The sequence below is a fragment of the Aspergillus foveolatus genome, assembly GCF_047715535.1.
Source record: "Aspergillus foveolatus strain CBS 279.81 unplaced genomic scaffold BDW70scaffold_74, whole genome shotgun sequence".
Classification (NCBI taxonomy): domain Eukaryota; kingdom Fungi; phylum Ascomycota; class Eurotiomycetes; order Eurotiales; family Aspergillaceae; genus Aspergillus; species Aspergillus foveolatus.
The window spans coordinates 1-17,285 of NW_027396138.1; the positions used below are offsets into that span (position 1 = coordinate 1).

Here is a 17,285-nt window from a genome sequence, read left to right on the forward strand (position 1 = left end):
GGGGCTGTATATAGAAGACCCTAGCTTAGCCAGCTTGTCTGCCAGCTCATTCCCAGCGATTCCAGAGTGGCCTGGAATCCAGCGGACCTGAAGGGAACTCTCTAATTCGCTGTCGACTATCGAGGTGGTTGCTAGCGCCGATTTCGGTCATGTGACCAGTGTTTGCAACGAAATTGTTAAAATTGAAAGCCTTTTAATCTCATATCTACAGTCTGTGTAGAGATTTTCATAGCTACTATGATAATTCTCCTGATTGTCAGGAGATACGTTGATCTCTCTATAATAAATGGAGGTATGGAAGGTCGACCGAGGTGCTGTAAGCTTGATTAGTAAGGAGCGATCTCCTCCGGTTGACACCTGCCATCTATAGGCAGGAGTTTATTTTCTACGAATAAGTATCAAGCTTCGAAGATCAGCCCTCGTCATGTTCCTCACGAAGCAGTTGCCACGAGGTGTGCCGCCTCCTTGATAGGATCCGATGGCCAAGTAAATTCAAACATCTCGTGCGGCAGCTCCGCGTTGGGAACGTACCGACGCAGTTCATCCAGCATCTCCCCCCGTCGCTCATCGTTGATCCTTGACATCACCATGACTGTCACTGCATGCGCATACCGCAGTTCATTGTAAAGCTCTAGACGCCGCGAAATCTGATCTACAGTCGTGTCTGCGGTCATCACTCCGGCAAGAGCTGCCGCATCCTCAAAGGCTTGTGCAGCGCCTTGGCCCTGGTCTGTACACAGCTTGTCAGCATTTCACGTCACAAGGTGCGAATCAAATCCAAGGAATTTACGAGGAAGCATGGGATGCGCGGCATCGCCGATCACAGCGAGCTTGCCGCGAAAGAACATAGGCGCCGGATTACGAGACGCCAGACTCCACAGCTTCACGTCCTCTGCCATGCGGCACATTTCTTGTAGCTCTTCGCCAAAGTCGTGGAATGTCTCCAGTAGCTGGCTGACACTTCCTGCGTTGTGCCATCCGGCATCATTCCCGCCTCCGTCTTCGACGCAGAAGGGAAGATTCCACACACGTTGAGCAACTCGCCTCTGCGGCAAGGGTACATCACCAGACGCCGGTCCTGGGCCGCAAAGACATGAACCCCGTTAAGACCAATTCTCGCGAGGAGATCGGCCGTGAGTGGGTTATCTCGCATTCTGTGGACGGGTACCAAGAATCGGTAACAATTCTGTCCGGTACTCACCCTACCCCTATCGGCTCCCACAATGCCGTGGACCGAACGAGACTGTAAGAGTCAATCAAAGAGCATTAATCTCATGCGTGACAGTACACTGCGCAAGAGATGCTTACATGGATACCGTCAGCGCCTACGATCAGGTCGGCAGTGTATTTGGTGCCATCCTCTAGAACAACCTCACCTGCCTCCGCATCCTGTATGATTCGCCAAGTGTTAGTTATAACCAGACAGAAAGCCTTAGGAAGAGACTGAGGAAAGCTGGGATACTTGCCACTGACAACACGGGCGATGATAATCGGATATTGACCTTGCGGCTGTCAATCTCTTGGGCGGCAGTGGCACGCAGGGCATTGTGCAAATCTACCCTATGGGTCAGCACCCATTCATCATGCACATTCAGGTTACGCTGATGGTCCCTTGTAACCTATCATACCTGTCAGTTTATGATCTTACAAGACACAAATCAACAATTTGCCGAAACAACTTACGATTGGCGTGCGTATGTGATTTCCTTTTGCATCCCAAATTTGCAGTGTCTCGCAGTGAACAGGTTGAAGCCAATCCAACTTGCATCCCCATGACTTCAGGATACGAGTGGCATTGGGCGCTACGTGAATTGCCGCACCAACCTCGTTGAGGAAACCAGACTTCTCAAACACCTGTTCAGCGTTTAGCAAACGGCTCTAAGAGCGGATCGCAGGATATTTGGCTCAATAGCCACTTGCCTGCACGCGGTGCCCTGCCCGGTTTAAGGCTATAGCGGCCCCCAACCCGCCGAGGCCTGCGCCAACAACAATTACGCTTAACGGCATTTGTGATAGTTGGCTGATGTGAAAATATAAAGAAGACACGGAAAACTTGGAGCTTCGAAGTCGATTCCATGCATTCAGGAAGCAATATACCGACAACGGGGATGCGTGCAGCTTTTTATACATTCCCGAGATATGGGCCGATGGGAAAGCCCCATACCTTCTAAGTGCCTGCAGGCGGCCAGGCGGCAAGACGACCACGCCGAACTGCAGCGGTCTGCCCACTCGGGTCACTACCTGAATTTGGTGGTTGTAGATCGTTCCGCTAGTGTTCTTACTAGGTCTACTGAAGACCTGGGTATACTTCGGAGTCGGATGGAGTGCGCCGCTGCCGAAATCAGTGGATCCTTCCGCTTACCTCAGCGGAGGGTCGTCGAGCATCGGATGATATACGAAGTACCATGTCCAGGTAAGTGGAGATCAGTGCCATAAGTTCGATACATATTCAATAGTGATTTTTCTAGCTTTTTTTCAAGGGCCCAGAGCCAAACTTCTTTCTACGGAGTTAGGTTGATCTCGGTGTGCGGAATTATTGGCGTCTTGCTTGTCCGACCTCCGACATAGACACAGACTTATAGATGCGGATCCCTTCTTGTATAATGGGCATTCCGCACTTCTCCAAACACTCGTGCAGCTCTAGCCTCTCACTTCCCTCTTTTGGCACCTTGGCAAAATACGACGGAAGGCAGACACCATGGCCGTCCTCAACCCCTTCCTCACTGGCGTCGTCGGCGCAATAGTCTCTTTGCAGTTACTAATCCTCGCCAACATGAGCTACCTGTACGGCACAGCGTACCGCGACTCCTTGCGATATAACTCAATGAAGGTGTTGTATGTCGACTACGATGGGGGCGCGGTTGGCCAGTCTGTCACAACGGCCTACACCCAGATACAAGGTCCCGAATTCCCAACTGTCCACCAACACACCCAGGAGGAGTACCCAACAAAGCAAGACATCCAAGAAGCCGTCTGCAAAGGCGGCTACTGGGGAGCTATATATTCTGGCTTGGGTGCCTCCTCGCGAATAAATGACGCGCTATTTTCAACAGACAGCGCGAAAGCGTACATAACACCCAGGCGCTAGGCTACGTTTATAAAAGTGCCGTTTATCCGGCCTATGCGCAAGGAATGTACTCAAACCTGGCTCAGCTCTCTCAAGCTGCTGCTGCCGTCTACAAGCAGGCGAGCCTTACCGCAGCCCTAAGCGCAGTCAACGTCTCCGACCCCTACATCGCGAAAACTGTTCTCGATCCAGTCTCGTCTACCTCAACTGATATTCAGCCCATGAGCCAGGGCGTCCGGTTCTACTACAATACAGTCTCAATGGTTATGCCTATCATTATCCAATTCTTCTTCATAATGGCTATCGGTGGCATCTCTGCCCAAATCAACAACTTCAACACCTTCTCCCCAAGACAGAACACCATCCTCCGATTCATCATATCAGTCTGCTACACATTCGTTGCTGCCCTCGTAGTGACTGGCTATATTTGGGCGTTCCGCGAAAGTTGGGATGTCTCATTTGGCCAATTCGCATTAACCTGGATGGCGATTTGGCTGGCCATGCATGTCCACTTCCTTTTCATCGATTTCGCTACCTCTGTCATCCCGATGCCCTTTGTACCCTTCTTTGTCTTGACCTGGATCATACTCAATGTCTCCAGTACCATTGGTCCGTTTGAGCTGTCTCCGGGTTTTTATCGTATCGGGTATGTGTTTTCGGCACATTCTCTTTATGAGCTCCTGCTTCAGATCTGGACGGAAGGGTGTAACCCGCATCTGTACAGGGCTTTTCCGATTTTGTGGTGTGAGTGGGTTGTAGCATTGGTCTTGTTTGTGGTTGGCATGGGAATTCGGACGAAATCTAGCTTGAAGACATTTTTCAGCAAAGAGTCAAGCAAAGTATGACCTAGTTTTGCCTTTGTTTATGCCATCACTTTCCCAATTCTTCTTGCTTCTCTTTTGGCTCTAGACGGCTGGGTATATCTATATTACGTATTTAGTGCCTTCTATAGTTGGCGAGCGTTGAAGATCCACTTGCATCGTTGCGCTTAAACTCTTTGTGCTTCTTTTCTCAACCTTGCCATTTCTCCTTCTCCTCTTCATTGCGTCACCTATTCCGAATTTCTACACCACTCTTTATGCATATGCACTATATCAAGTAGAAAATCTCCATTTCTGCTCCGCGCTCACTTTCCCTAGCCTTCTGAAAGCCCGAATCTGTCCCAACGGCCTCCGAGTGTATTCCAGACTCATCCAAGATTAGAAAACGTAGCCCCGTGCAATTGCAGGTTCTGTTATATGTCTATGGCGCATTAGACTAAGAGAGGAAAATAGTTCAACCAGCAACCTTAGCTCGATACGCTCATTTATTATGCAAGCGCACATTATGTTACAGTGAGTCATCATGCGAAAAGGAATTGCAATACGTATAATATAGCACATCTAATGTCGACTAGTCTATTCATCAATGCGTTTGCCGTCCTGAGTTTGCAATAAGATTCCAAGTTTAGAGAGCCTGTTTAATGAGTACTTCGCCGACAGTAAGAGACGGAATCTTTCTGAGTATTGCGAGACAATAGAGGAACGAGGATTTTATCCATAGACCGGGATGCAAAGACATAACATATAATATTTTCTCTGCGTGTGTTTCAGCGCTCTGGGTTTTCTGAACTTTATATAGAGTATTCCCTATATATTCCATCTAGCAAAGGGAGGTTAAAAGTGGACATTGAAAGGAACGCGAACAGTTGTAAACGGTAAAAAGTAGAAGCTCTATTGAAGCATAATTAGGAGGTATATACATAAAAAAGATTCTCAGACAGGTTATTTCGTAGCCTCGAGTACGGATATATTACAATAAGAAATAACGAACGTCAGTTTGCAACAAGAAATCAGTTTGCAACAAGAATCACTGCCCTTTCTTTTCACCCTCCAGCCGCCAGCGCTCGAGGAAGTACCCCACAGCACGGGCAAGACCCTCATCAAGGGGGACAATAGGTGTGTACCCAAGGCGATCCTTAGCCTTGTCACAGGAGTAGTACCTCGTCATACAGGAGTACCGCACCGCCCGCCGCGTGAGATTTGGCGTTTTTCCCACAAGTCCCAGAACGGCCTCGGCAAGACCTCCAATAGGACCGAGCAGCCACTCAGGGAGCTGCCAGACTTGATGCGGTTCGACGACCTTATCCGCAAGCGCCCAGGCAGCATGCGTAAAGTCCCAGAAGTAGACGGGTTGGTCGTTTGTGATGAGGAAGGCTTCGCCGTCGACGCGTTCGTAGTCGAGGAGGTCACCCTGGCCTGATTCGACGCGTTTGTGAATGGCTAGGAGGCGAAAAGCCGCAAGGAGGTGTGAGTACGCGACGTTTCCGACGTATGTGAAATCGAAAAGGTTGTTGTTCTCGCCGAGCTGCATTTTCCGGACAGTGGGCGAGGCGTTAACGCCATGGCTGAGCATTTTGATAATCAGTTGGCCGTCCTTTTCGCCGTAGATGCCGGATGGGCGGAGCGCGCAGGTTAGCATTGAGGATGGGGATTTGCGGTTGTATTTCAGGACGGCTTCTTCGGCTTCAGCCTGTGGTTTCACTTAGTGTTAGCGATCTCTTCCTATTATTAGCAGAACTTCTTCTTCTTCTTCTTCCTTTTTTCTTTCCTTTCCTTCCCTCTGGGAAGAGCAGAGGAGAGATGCCGTACCTTGGTATCGGAGTAGTACTCCTGCTGCAGCTTTCCCCTGATAAGAGGCCAGTCCTCGTTCACATTAAGCAGGTCGCTCTGCGTATCGTGGATAACCGAGGCTGAGCTCGTATAGACGAATGCCTTGCACTTGCCTCCCCAATCTCCCCGGGCACCACCCGCAACTTCGAGCAAGGTCTTTGTCCCTTCGACGTTGAGCTGGTACAGCAAATTTTTATCTGTCAACATCGCACTCGCGGTATGAATGACCACGTCCGGTTTGACCTTGCGAAAGATGGACAGCATCGATTCAGCGGACGTCAGGTCGCCCTCGTAGTAGTCCGCCCCAGGTAACCGGTTGTTTGTAGTCCGCAGGTCAGCCACAGCGACTTTGGCAATGCATACTGGGTAACGGTCCCCGAGTCTGGGGTAGTCGAATCTTTTATCCCCCTGGGGCTTGGGAAGAGAAGCGCTGGGTTCGGTCTCCGTTGGGAAATTTAATAGCTGATCGACGATGTGAGAGCCTAGAAAGCCGCATCCTCCAACTACCAGGACAGTGCCCAGGGTCATGGTAGGTCGCTTTGTAGTCATTATGACAATAGGAGGGGCGGAGCGGCTAGTTCTAGAAGGAAGAGGGCGTGGGAAGGAGCGACGAGGCAGGTCACGATCGGAGGAATTAGCTGGGCACTGCTGGCAGTGAAATCTGTCTTAATCTCAGAGAAATCAATTTATGGATAGATGAGTCTGGGGCCGAACGACTGGGGCTAGCTCCAGACAGTGCACGTGATGTGACCCACTTCCTACGTTGATAGAAATATGCAGACAGCGTAGTACACCAGAGGCAACCCATTCGCCACGGACTGTACATAAACTACATAGCCTATGGGTAAGGAACAGAGAAAACCACCATATTGAGATCACATGGATGCTTTGGGTAACTGTAGAGATCAGAGGAAGACAACCAGAACCTGCAATGGAACCACCGAACACTTCCAGCGGACTCAATGACAAGACAAGTTAAGACGCCGCTTCAAGAGAAGAGAAAAGAGAAGGGGAATGGGAAGAGGTAAGATAAAGAAGTGCAGTACGTAGAGAGAGGGTGGAAGAAGAAACAAGACTCGCCATTGTTAGGTATCTTTGCCGTCTTATTATCGACTGGCGGGAAAGAAATGAGAAAGAAACAAAAAGCCAACTTTAACAGGAGTCAGTGGTCAAATAAGTAAAGGCTCTCGCAGATTGATGAGAGATGGGAAGTCAGGGAGTATGGAGGAGAGAAATGGAAATGACGAAGACAGACTAGAGCATTGCGGACTAGAGGGCAATGCTCATATGACATACTAATTGCCAGATGCGATGCAATGAACGAACACAATGAACGACAGAAATGACACCCCAAGTCCAGAAATGTGGATGGAAAGCCATGCCTGGACCGAAGTAAAGTTCCTCAAGTTCCTGACAGCGGCTGACCAATGAACAAGATAAGAAAGATGAGACGGAACTTTGCGACCGTTTTGCAATGCAATTTGAAAAAGACGAGAGAGGCGAGCAGATGGCGCTTCAATAGCCCAAACTAGGAGGCCCGAACACGTTGCGTTGAGACTGAACTTATATAAGAAAACTGACCGCAAGCCGAGGTGACAGTTAAGGTGAAGAAAATGCTTCATGGCCGAAAATACGCATATAGCATCTCTCTGGAAGCTCAAACAGTGAAACGACACGCGGCCCAAGAGTGGAATAAGCAACCCTGATCATCATATGTAGACCGAAAACATGGTTAACCAGCAACGCCCATAGGTCCTGGGTTTGGACGAGCTCTGTAAGGTACCTGCTGGGGTTGGCCTTCGGATTGACTGCCGGTGCTAGTGCTGCGGGTGCGTTTATCGAGGTCTTTGTTGGGTGCGATGGCACCACTTGGATGCGAGTTTCCAACCGGTCCAGGCACATGTCGAACCGAACTTTGCATCTGAGATGCCGCATCCTGGTACGGGTCTGTCTCAATCCGGGCAGAAGTGGGGACGTTGGCTCCTCGGCTTTGATTAGTTATAGTAAATGTTTCGCCGCCATTGCTTGCTTTCTGGGAGAAGCCACCCCTTGCAATGTCACCATATCTTCTCAGGATATCTTTAGTCGTGACTTCCGAGTTCTCCTTGAAGAGGTGGCTGTCGCTAAGAACAGATTGAAGGTCTTCCGGAATCTGTACGTTCGGTTTAGCGAACAGCTCAGCAATCAGATCGGCGGATACATACCTCACACATGGTGTCATTGTACGTAATGAGCGCGTTGACAGCTTCGATTGCGAGGAAGCTTTCATCCACAGCGCTTGTCTTCGTATTGGGATAGAGAATGTTAGGAGTCATAACGGTCGCGAGATTATGGATGTCCATCTTGCTGCCAGTCTCCTCATCGACATGGGAGAAGGATGATGTCCAGTTGAGAAAAGCGAACAAGACTTCCATTGTGTCACGATGAGCTTTAGGAAGCAAGCAACATGTGAGATGAAGCACCCGCTTCTGTTTTTCCAAATCAGGGATTTCTAGAAATGAGGTTAGCATAAGTCAATATGTCACGGCAATTGCGACATACTTTGAGATGCAACAAACAAACGGTGCAACTTGAATGTTAGAAGTGGATCGGGCATTTCGCGGAGGAATTTCTTGAGAAGAGCAGCAATCTGAACTGGGTTCTCCTTTGTCAAATCCACTTGCTCGTACTTGGTGTCGATCATCTCCGAGATGTCTTTCAGCCGTCTAATGTTGCCGTTTTTCCGGAAGACACCTTCAACAGACATGTCCATTTGGCGCATGGCAGACACAGAATCATCAACAAGAGCCGGAATACGAAGAGCCCCCGGGCCGACGCCATGAGTAGACTCGGTGCCTTCCTTTTCAACAAGGTAGTCAAGGCTAACGCCAAACACGCCCTTCTTCTTTCCACCCTTTTTGGCATCCTTGGTAAAAGCTCTGCCGAAGATACCCCATATCGTTGGTTTCCGTGATTCAATCAATGAAAGGAGTTCCTCCAGAGTGAAAGCACCTTCCAGCAAGGGCTCCATAGACAACACAGCAACATGTCTTACAATAAAGTATTCGAGGGCAGAGAGTTCGGAAAAGTACCGTTTGCCCCTTCCAGTCGGCGCAGGGTAAGGTTGTTCGATACCAGCATTAGAAACGCCGCGCTGATGTCCCTGGTTGTACCTGGGAAGAGGTTCAGTCGTGCCCACGAGCTTGGTGCCAGCATGTCTGTAAGCGTTCGGGCGCTGCTCTTTGGCTTGCTCTGCTGCGACAATTCGAGGAATGTCATCCAGGGTCAAGGCATCTTGATTGCCAAATGCCAGCTCAGTTACCGGTTCTCCATTGGCATCCTTTTCCTCCACAATTTGGAAGCCAGGTCCCCTAGAGTCCGAGCCCTCGCCGCCTGAGGAACCAGGTCTGACGCTCCTTCCTTCAGGTCCGTCGATAATCCTTGACGCTCTAGCCTTTTTGTAGGTTGTGGAAAGTGTGCGTTCATTTCGGATTGACCGTAGGCGTCGCATCTCACCGACTGTCTGCTCGAGAGAAGACCCGTCTCCATCTTTTCTGCGGCGCAACTCGCCACCAGGAGGTATTTGATTACCGTCAGACTGTGCGGCAGAGGAGTCTTCTACCAAACGAAGACGGTATGTCAGTTTCTGGGAGTTCAGCCGGTGCATAATGATTACATACCTGACGGGAAAAGGGTTCCTCCAGCTCTTAAAACAGCAAGAAGCCGTGCCAGAGCTACTCTAAGTAGAAAGACAAACTGCTGGAGTTTTGTGACGCGTATAAAGCCCTTCTGCGTGCTGTTCACAATACCTTTGTGAGTGACACAGCTAGAACACAGTATCTGCTTGTCCTTGGGGCTCAAAAAAGCGTCCTGAAGATCTGTTGTCAGGTCTGTCTGGCACAACGAGCAGAGAAAATGCAGGGGTTTTATGTGCCATCTATTGTCACCGAGCATGACGCACTCATCATCAATAGGCTCCTTACACGCTGCGCAGCAATCGGAGAGCTGATCGGCCAACGTATCTACACCGACCAACAAATCTGCCGGCGTTTCCTCTTCCTCGAGAGGCCGTAGTGACTCAAGATCTCCAAGACGATCTAGGAGGCTATGAAGGCCTTCAGGGCTTTGCTGTTCTCTCTCCAGCTTTAGAGCGCCTTGCAATCCAATGCGAATGAGAAGTTTGAGGTAGTGAGCAAGACCGGTAACAAGCGATAAAAGTTCTTGGGTAACGCCGAGTTTCTTAACGCCGGTTTCCTGAGTTTTGGACAGCAGTGCAAAAAATGCGACGATCTTTTTGCACAGAAGTTTTGCTTCACGACCGAAGGCGAGGTCTAGACAGGAAAGTTAGCTGGTTAGTCGAACTTTGTGAAGTCATGTCTTACCCTTCATTCCTTGGGCTTTGATGGATACGGCGAGTTCATCAATAGCGGAGAAAAGGATTTCTACGTGGCCGATAAACCGCTTCGCGACAAGAACACCATCTAAATATGCGCCGTTACTGACATGCAATAACATATCTGAGATGCAGGCAGCAGACGACTCCTCGAAGGTGGAGAGAGTGCTCCAAATTTTGTACACCTTTTCCTCCATCAAGTCTTCTTCTTCGCGAATCTGGTTCCGCTCCTCGTCGCTAGCATCCTCTTTCATCTGAGGATATTCCAGAGGCTGGCCGGTCGGAGCAAGGCGAACATTCCAAAATTTATGGATCATGTAACATTCAGGATGCCAATGTTGGTTCTGTCCATTGCGGAAAATCTCCACGAACTGCTTCAAAATCGCAGTGTGGCAGCCATGGCATCGTTGGGCGAACTGCGTAGAGTAGTGGTAATGGCAATATACTTTGCCCTCGTGCTCATAGTAAGAGTCCTGTGCGCCAAAAACTGTTGGGCAGACCGAGCAGGTAAAATGCTCAATGTGGTACTTGCGGTCCAGTGCGGTGATATACGATCCTCGCAGCGCACCACCACAATCGTGACATAAAAGGTCTAGTCTTCGGAAATAGTCAATTTCACATAATGGATACTGCCCGCTTCCATCTTCTGCATCGACAGGGAAGAACTTGGACGCTACTATTTGCCCACAGTCCTATTGGTGTAATTAGTATGCTGAAATGGAATAAGCTCAGAGCTGAGAATCTCACCTCACACTTAAAGCACTCAAGATGGTATGTCGCCATCAGTGCTCGAACGAACTGGCCGGTGAGGGGTTCATTGCACTTTTTGCAGATCCTTGATGAGCTTCCAGGAGACTTGGCGTGCGATCGGCCATTCGGTCGGGGTCTTTCAAGCGGCCCTGAATTTTCCCAGTGATTAGTCCGATCTTGAGGCGTCGTCGGGTCTCTGGCTTCAACGGGATTCGAGTCTAGACGTCGAATAGGGCGACTATCTACCGGGCTCTGACCGGAATCCGGTCCAGTAGAGGACGCGTTCCATGGCCGTGTGCGAGGGGAGTCGAAGGGAACAGTACTGTCAGCAGGGGACGTTGGCGTTTGCGTCTGAAAGCTTCCTCCATTGCTACCGCCGTAGCCGCTGGTGTTCAGGGACGGGCGGACAGCCCCGTTGCCCGGCACGAGGCTGTCCGGCAGTGAAACGTCGCCGGGAGGCATGTCCTGCGAAGAACTATGCCTTTGGAATATTGGTCCAACTATACGTCTCCCAACAATATATGATGATTTCTTGACTTTGTTCCGATATGATTGAACGAGGTATTTCAAAGGTAAGGGTCGGTTTGCCGCCGGAGTCAAAGAGGTTCGATGAGAGCGCAGGTTATTCTCGAACAAGAAGTGTTAACAGGCGATGCAAGTTACTAAACGTAAAAATGGCACATCCAAACAGTCTCCTGTGCTTTAAAATGGGATGTTAGTTTATACAGCGTGTTCTTAGCTTCGCGCGGGGCTGGGAGGAGGCATGTTTAGGGTCATTTCATGGCGAACTCACTTCAAGCCATTCAGGTACAGCTTGCGGGGAAACTCAAGGGACAAGGAACACAGCGCGTGACCGATAGGGCGGGCAAGTAAGCCACAGAATCACCCACTTGAACAGGAAGAAGAAGAAGAAGTCAAGTCAGCTCAACAGCAGAACGTAGCCGCCTTGTGATAAAGGTATCGGATTGAAAGGGCCGGAGCTCAAAGTGAGACCAACGAGCGGCGGAGGTTGATGGCCAAGATCAACACCATACCTGGTCACTTTCAACCAAAGGGGATTATTCGACAGCACAGTCTCGGATTCCCCTGAAAATCAGAAGGCAGTTTTTTGAACAAAAGCCCAGCAATCACAGCCAACAAAACCAGACTCAATAGTTAGAGGGTATGTTTGGGGCAGTGCGAATACATTGTTGCTCTGCCCCCCTATGCTGCTAGCATCACGTGTCAGCTTCACCGCTGCTCACACCGCCTTGAAAGAAAGGGTCATATGTTTGTTTTGCACTCCTTTTTGGGTGGCTGGAACTTGTGCCTGGGTAAAAGGGTCCACGACTCCACAGGAATTAAACCCGGTCGAAGACGAAATCAACGTTCTGTCTGAATCATTGAGCTGATGATCTCGGGGAGTAAAAAAGAAACCTTGAGTTTGTCTACGTAGTATAATGGTCGCTAACTTAGCCTGAGGCATCTGCGCGCAAGTTTCAGGCCACAAATTGAATGCATCTCTGCAACCCCCGCTCAGGAGCAAGAACTGCGAGTTCGTAGTCAATCTATCTCTTGAGAACAACAGGGCCCGGATATGATATCCAGTCGGCTCTGATCTCCTTGGCTTTCTGCAGCCACTATGAGCCCAGAATGCCTGTATAGGTTCTGAATGTCTCGACTGCGTACATACAGTACAAGCTTGTGGAGAAGCCCGCGCCCCCTAGCGGCTGGTATAGACTCTGAGTTTACAAGACAGGTACCGTATGCCGTAGTGCTGCTTTTGCTTATATCGGCGGGGTCATGACTCCAGGACAGCTGGTTACCTTCCTGTTTTCGATATGCTTTGCTATGAGGCTTCAAATTTCCCTCTGCTATTCGTGTCACGTCGAAGCCATTTCAACCTGCACCAGGCTGGGGTTGCCTAGAGTAGGCATCAGCTACTACGCACATGTCGGCCTGCCTCGCCTGGAGGCTGAAGAGAAATGGAGAGGTAGGATCCTGAATTGTTTGATGCATCAAACTCATCTGTTACAAGCTTGAACTGGAAAATTACAACCTTGTAAGAAATACCGGTTTATCCCTTGAAAATAGCAATAACAAAAAAATCAACGGTGACTCTAAATGATAGCAATTGTTCTCGATGAACGGGAGCATCGTGGTTGTTTCCTGGCGCTGTTTGCTCTTTGGATGTGGTCCAGGCTGTTGGCGTGGCTGACTGCAGTGCTGTATGTCTGTATCAGCCTGTTCGGTTCTCTCTACCTGTCTTCCACACCTCTCCCAGCGATTATACCTCAACCTCATTCGTATCAGAACTGTCTTTTTGCCCCTTCTATCCTAATCTCTCTTCATAGCCTTTTGGATCACTCATCCTAACAGGAACATATCCTCCTCTCGGAAGTTTACGCCTTCCTCTCGATCTTAGGCTATCATACAGCCTGGTCTCACGTCGGATCAATATTCTTTTACTTTTCCAAACATAGTTGCACGACGATGTCTGATCAAGCGATTATCCGCATCACAAGGGTAGTCTCCAGTTCATTATTAGAGTCATCTTCCCATAATGTTTCCTAAAGAGACTAACACATGTCTCAATACCAGGAGATCAAGCAGATAGAGAACAGTGCCGACCTATGTAAGCACTTCGAAGAGAGATGTTCTCTTTTATTCCAGATTAACCAGCAAGGCCTTTAATACTCGGCAGGATGTTTTCGCTAACCGTTGGTAAAGCGATTGCAGTTGACTACGACGAAAAAGACATTCGAAATGTGCGCGCGGTCATTCTGGGACCACCAGAGACGCCGTATCAATTTGGTTTCTTTGAGGTCAGATATTTTCTATTCCGCTATTAGACCTTCGTTGCTGAATTCGGGACAATATAGTTCAGCATCAAGTTTGGAAAAGGTATGTTAAGCCATTTTCAATGCCTGATTGATGCTCATCAAGCCTCCAGATTACCCTGCGCGTGCTCCGAGCGTAAGGGCTCTGACGACCAATTCGGGAGCCTGTAGGTTTAGTCCAAATCTATATGCTGGAGGGAAGGTCTGCTTGTAAGTTTGCCAACTGGACATCATGTTGCTAGTTTGCTGACGCAAGAAGATCGATTCTCGGGTAAAGCAAGATCCCATGCATCTTCTGAGGCGTCAATTCAGCTAATCTTGCGTAGAACATGGACCGGCCAACCAGGGGAGCAATGGTCATCAGCACAAGGACTAGAGTCAGTCCTGATTTCTATCCAGAGTCTCATGTCCTCAAACCCTTACGAGAACGAGCCAGGGTACGAACACGCCAAGTCGCAAACAGACGAAGAAAACATGGCGCATTATAAAGCGAAGATTCGCCATGAAACAATACGCATAGCAGTCCTTCAACCCCTGGAGTCCGCCATGGGTATTTCGCTCGACGCAACCTCGAAATCGCTAGGCTACGAAAAATACCTGTCGGAAGCCGATGATAGTTCTGAGGATGAGAACCACACCTCTACCAATGCGTTCGTTGATCTGCGGAAACGCCGTTTCCTCTGGTATTACGATTCATACGTGCAGCTCATCCAGAGCGAATCGGCGAAGGAGACTATCACGCCCAAGCTCCCGTTCCACCGAATGCCCTTTGAAAGCCATGGCAATACCATGGATGGTCATTTTGATTACCCAGAGCTCCAGCAACGACTAATATACCTTAAAGGCAAGATCATGGACGAAACCAAGAACTGGCAGACACAGGGGCTAGAAGCCAAAAAGAACGAACTAGGCATCGCAGTCAACCTCCAGAGGCAGTACGAGCAAATCGTTGAAACCCTGAAAAGCCACAAAAACTACTCGATTGATTTGACTCTTGTCAACGGTAACCCATTTCTCTGGAAGCTCACGTACTTTGGCCGCCCAACCACACCCCTGGAGGGCGGCATTATCAAGATCCGTATCCACCTGAGTCCCCGATTTCCAGAAGAACAGCCCCGTGTTTTCGTCGAGACGAGCCTCTTCCACGTCCGTGTGTCAAAGGAGGGCGTCCTATGCTATTTCCCCCGAAGAATCGAGGAGATGCGTCAACACATTGAAGCGATCGTTGCCGTGTTAGAGGAGCAAGAGCCACCTTATGATCCACGCACAACGGTCAATACTGAGGCAGCGAAGCTGTTCTGGGGTTCACCAGAGGACCGTAAGAAGTACAAAAGGACCCTGCGGAGGGATGTGGAGAGGTCTGTCGAGTAAGTCACTTACCTAGCCTGTTAGCGGATATATATGGGTTATCATATTGATGCTGTTTGCATTGCACAGGGATGCTTTTGAGTAAAAACCAAACTTTATGCCTCGGTATGGAGATTCAAATCGGTCAGGCCGGCGTCAGATTGGGTGCCTGTCCAATAAACGATGGAAGAACACCAAGACGGGATCCAGACAAGGACGCCTGCAAGGATGATGCTGCTGCGCTCTTTCACTTCAACCCCTCTACCACTGTTTTTCCGCGCAATACGGCTATGACATTGCGGATTCCTTGACGGCTGGGATACTGTGTGAAGAGTGCCTGGGTGTGCCGACAGATGAAAGAAGTGAAAGATGACATTGCCGTAACCCTGGTCGCCACAACATGTTTACTTGCACGTGAAATATGATACTCATCCTGAGATAACCCTTCATCTTTAGTAGTATGTGCCATGCTCAAGCGTGGTACTTTCCTTCAATTTACAACGGCGCAATGTTCATATCATATTCCATTTTTTTTACGGGTGACTATTTTGTGGACATACTTAGATAATCAGGCGAAGAAATCAGATAAACATCCAACTGAACTCGTGCATTCAAGTCAACGATCACGAAATGCCGGAAAGCATCTAATAAAACAGCACAGAACGACCCAACTGCAGAAAACTCGAGACATCCAACCATACCTCGAATAAGCAAAGTAAGCATAATAAGCAAGAATATAGACTCTAATCCCAAACGGCTCAAATGACACCAGACCCTTTGACTCCGCTTTCCAGCACGCCTCGAATCGGAATGCAGCATTAAAGCAAACTGAGAACCCAAGCACTAATACATTAATGAACCAGGGGTCTAAGCACGCTTCCGCAGAACCCGCCGTCCGCCTGTTGCAGTCTCACTACCCGCCGGCACGGTTGCTTTCCTAGATCCTGAGACTGTAGTCTTCTTCGCAGCGGCAGAAGCTTGAGACCGCGCTGTAGACATCTTCTTTGCTGCAGCGCTGGCAGTCGAGGCGGTGGTTATTCTCCGCGACGAGCTAGTTTTGGCCACGGTTGTACCTGATGAGGCGGAAGATGAAACGCTACCTCTGCGATCGGTTTGCCGAGTACCAGGTCGTGACAGGGGTGAGCGGATAGATCTCGGTCCTGCCGTGGCGGTCCTGCTTGCAGGACGTTTGGTTTGTGAAGATGGCGGGCGAGGCGGGACAGCGCCTCGTGATGAGCCCGTGCGAGACGCTGCGTAGTTACCCGTGGTAGACTTGAGGGGGCTAGATGGTTTCAAGGGAGACATGGGCCGAGAAAGATATGAAGAGGGTTGGGCTTTCTCGGGTGATCGTAAAAGAGGAGATTGCGGGTAGGTTCTGGAGTTGGAGGACTTTGGCGAGAGAATTCTGTAGTCTGCTCCTCGAACTTCCTGCGAGACAATGCGCGAAGTGCCACCTGTTGTGCCGGCTTTGGTACGTCGCTTGGGATTCTTGAGCACGTCCAGTTGCTCGCCTGACGCAGGAGCGTTTTCTTTGTCAGAGTAGATGCCGGCGGGACTAACGAGCACATTTAGCACTGTCGTGACATATACAACTAATGACACATACCTATGTTGCTTCCGCACTCGTCGAGGACTTGGGCTAACAGTCGCAGCCTTCTTTCTGCCGGACGCAGATATGGCCGTGAAGTTGCGGGACCCTTTAGCCGGACTACGGTACTTCCTTGGCGATGGGTTCTCTAGTTGAGCACAGAGAGAAGCATTGTGCTTTTCGAGCAGCTCGTCCATGTTCGCTTTTCGTAGGATCACGGGAATTCGATTGACGCGTCGTTCGATCCGGGCCCGCAAGTCTTGTGCCTGGAGAGCGTATTGTGCGCGGAGTTTGCGTGCTCGTTCCGTTACTGCCCAAGTTAGCATTGATCCCATGGCGCTATATTTCGAACAGCGTACTTTCGAGCTGCAGGTTATCCATTAGGGCCTGTTTCTGGCGTCGCGTAATGCGCATGCGCTTCTTGGGTGGACTGTTTGTGGGCGTGGCATCCTCCAGGCTGGGATACGCGTCGGCCATCTCGTGGGATTTGCGTTTAGATGCGGGACTCATTGCGTCAGTCAAAAACTATCGTGGTTCTTCTCAATAATTGAATATCTAGAGCGGTCGAATTTGGCGACTCTCAGTGTTGTGGTGGTGGACGAAGATGTGGAGGAGAATGATGGAGTTGTGGTGTTGATGTGGAACAAGATAAACAAGCGCTGACTTAATTCGTCGTTAGCTTAGTGAGCTC

General features: G+C 49.6%; 6 protein-coding genes across 6 annotated transcripts; 2 read left to right on the forward strand and 4 right to left on the reverse strand.

The window, feature by feature from the left end:
* Nucleotides 1–431: 431 nt before the first annotated feature.
* On the reverse strand, nucleotides 432–2,007 carry BDW70DRAFT_153410 (uncharacterized protein; the record flags this gene model as incomplete). Its single annotated transcript, XM_073739629.1, has 7 exons — nucleotides 432–730; nucleotides 791–994; nucleotides 1,027–1,243; nucleotides 1,309–1,389; nucleotides 1,503–1,619; nucleotides 1,684–1,854; nucleotides 1,996–2,007. 7 exons carry the CDS (start codon nucleotides 2,005–2,007, stop codon nucleotides 432–434), a joined length of 1,101 nt encoding a protein of 366 aa, XP_073592143.1.
* Nucleotides 2,008–2,698: 691 nt separating this feature from the next.
* BDW70DRAFT_153411 (SNG1 family protein) lies at nucleotides 2,699–3,912 on the forward strand (the record flags this gene model as incomplete). Its single annotated transcript, XM_073739630.1, has 2 exons — nucleotides 2,699–3,066; nucleotides 3,105–3,912. The coding sequence occupies 2 exons, from the start codon at nucleotides 2,699–2,701 to the stop codon at nucleotides 3,910–3,912; spliced, it is 1,176 nt and encodes a 391-aa protein (XP_073592144.1).
* Nucleotides 3,913–4,722: 810 nt separating this feature from the next.
* BDW70DRAFT_143523 (C-3 sterol dehydrogenase/C-4 decarboxylase) lies at nucleotides 4,723–6,383 on the reverse strand. Its single transcript, XM_073738113.1, has 2 exons — nucleotides 5,698–6,383; nucleotides 4,723–5,578 (listed from the first exon to the last, which is right to left on the reverse strand). Exons 1-2 carry the CDS (start codon nucleotides 6,265–6,267, stop codon nucleotides 4,916–4,918), a joined length of 1,233 nt encoding a protein of 410 aa, XP_073592145.1. The 5' UTR covers nucleotides 6,268–6,383; the 3' UTR covers nucleotides 4,723–4,915.
* Nucleotides 6,384–7,073: 690 nt separating this feature from the next.
* BDW70DRAFT_112911 (GTPase-activating protein LRG1) lies at nucleotides 7,074–11,639 on the reverse strand. The gene is made up of 7 exons (XM_073734584.1): nucleotides 11,634–11,639; nucleotides 10,838–11,540; nucleotides 10,080–10,782; nucleotides 9,378–10,028; nucleotides 8,260–9,315; nucleotides 7,923–8,209; nucleotides 7,074–7,870 (listed from the first exon to the last, which is right to left on the reverse strand). The coding sequence occupies exons 2-7, from the start codon at nucleotides 11,300–11,302 to the stop codon at nucleotides 7,451–7,453; spliced, it is 3,582 nt and encodes a 1,193-aa protein (XP_073592146.1). The 5' UTR covers nucleotides 11,303–11,540; nucleotides 11,634–11,639; the 3' UTR covers nucleotides 7,074–7,450.
* A 1,468-nt stretch (nucleotides 11,640–13,107) lies between these two features.
* On the forward strand, nucleotides 13,108–15,293 carry BDW70DRAFT_112930 (ubiquitin-conjugating enzyme E2). The gene is made up of 8 exons (XM_073734586.1): nucleotides 13,108–13,345; nucleotides 13,421–13,454; nucleotides 13,550–13,644; nucleotides 13,702–13,723; nucleotides 13,773–13,869; nucleotides 13,919–13,930; nucleotides 13,986–15,026; nucleotides 15,097–15,293. Exons 1-8 carry the CDS (start codon nucleotides 13,313–13,315, stop codon nucleotides 15,110–15,112), a joined length of 1,350 nt encoding a protein of 449 aa, XP_073592147.1. The 5' UTR covers nucleotides 13,108–13,312; the 3' UTR covers nucleotides 15,113–15,293.
* A 501-nt stretch (nucleotides 15,294–15,794) lies between these two features.
* BDW70DRAFT_112927 (uncharacterized protein) lies at nucleotides 15,795–17,198 on the reverse strand. Its single transcript, XM_073734585.1, has 3 exons — nucleotides 16,954–17,198; nucleotides 16,613–16,904; nucleotides 15,795–16,561 (listed from the first exon to the last, which is right to left on the reverse strand). Exons 1-3 carry the CDS (start codon nucleotides 17,102–17,104, stop codon nucleotides 15,874–15,876), a joined length of 1,131 nt encoding a protein of 376 aa, XP_073592148.1. The 5' UTR covers nucleotides 17,105–17,198; the 3' UTR covers nucleotides 15,795–15,873.
* Nucleotides 17,199–17,285: the final 87 nt, after the last annotated feature.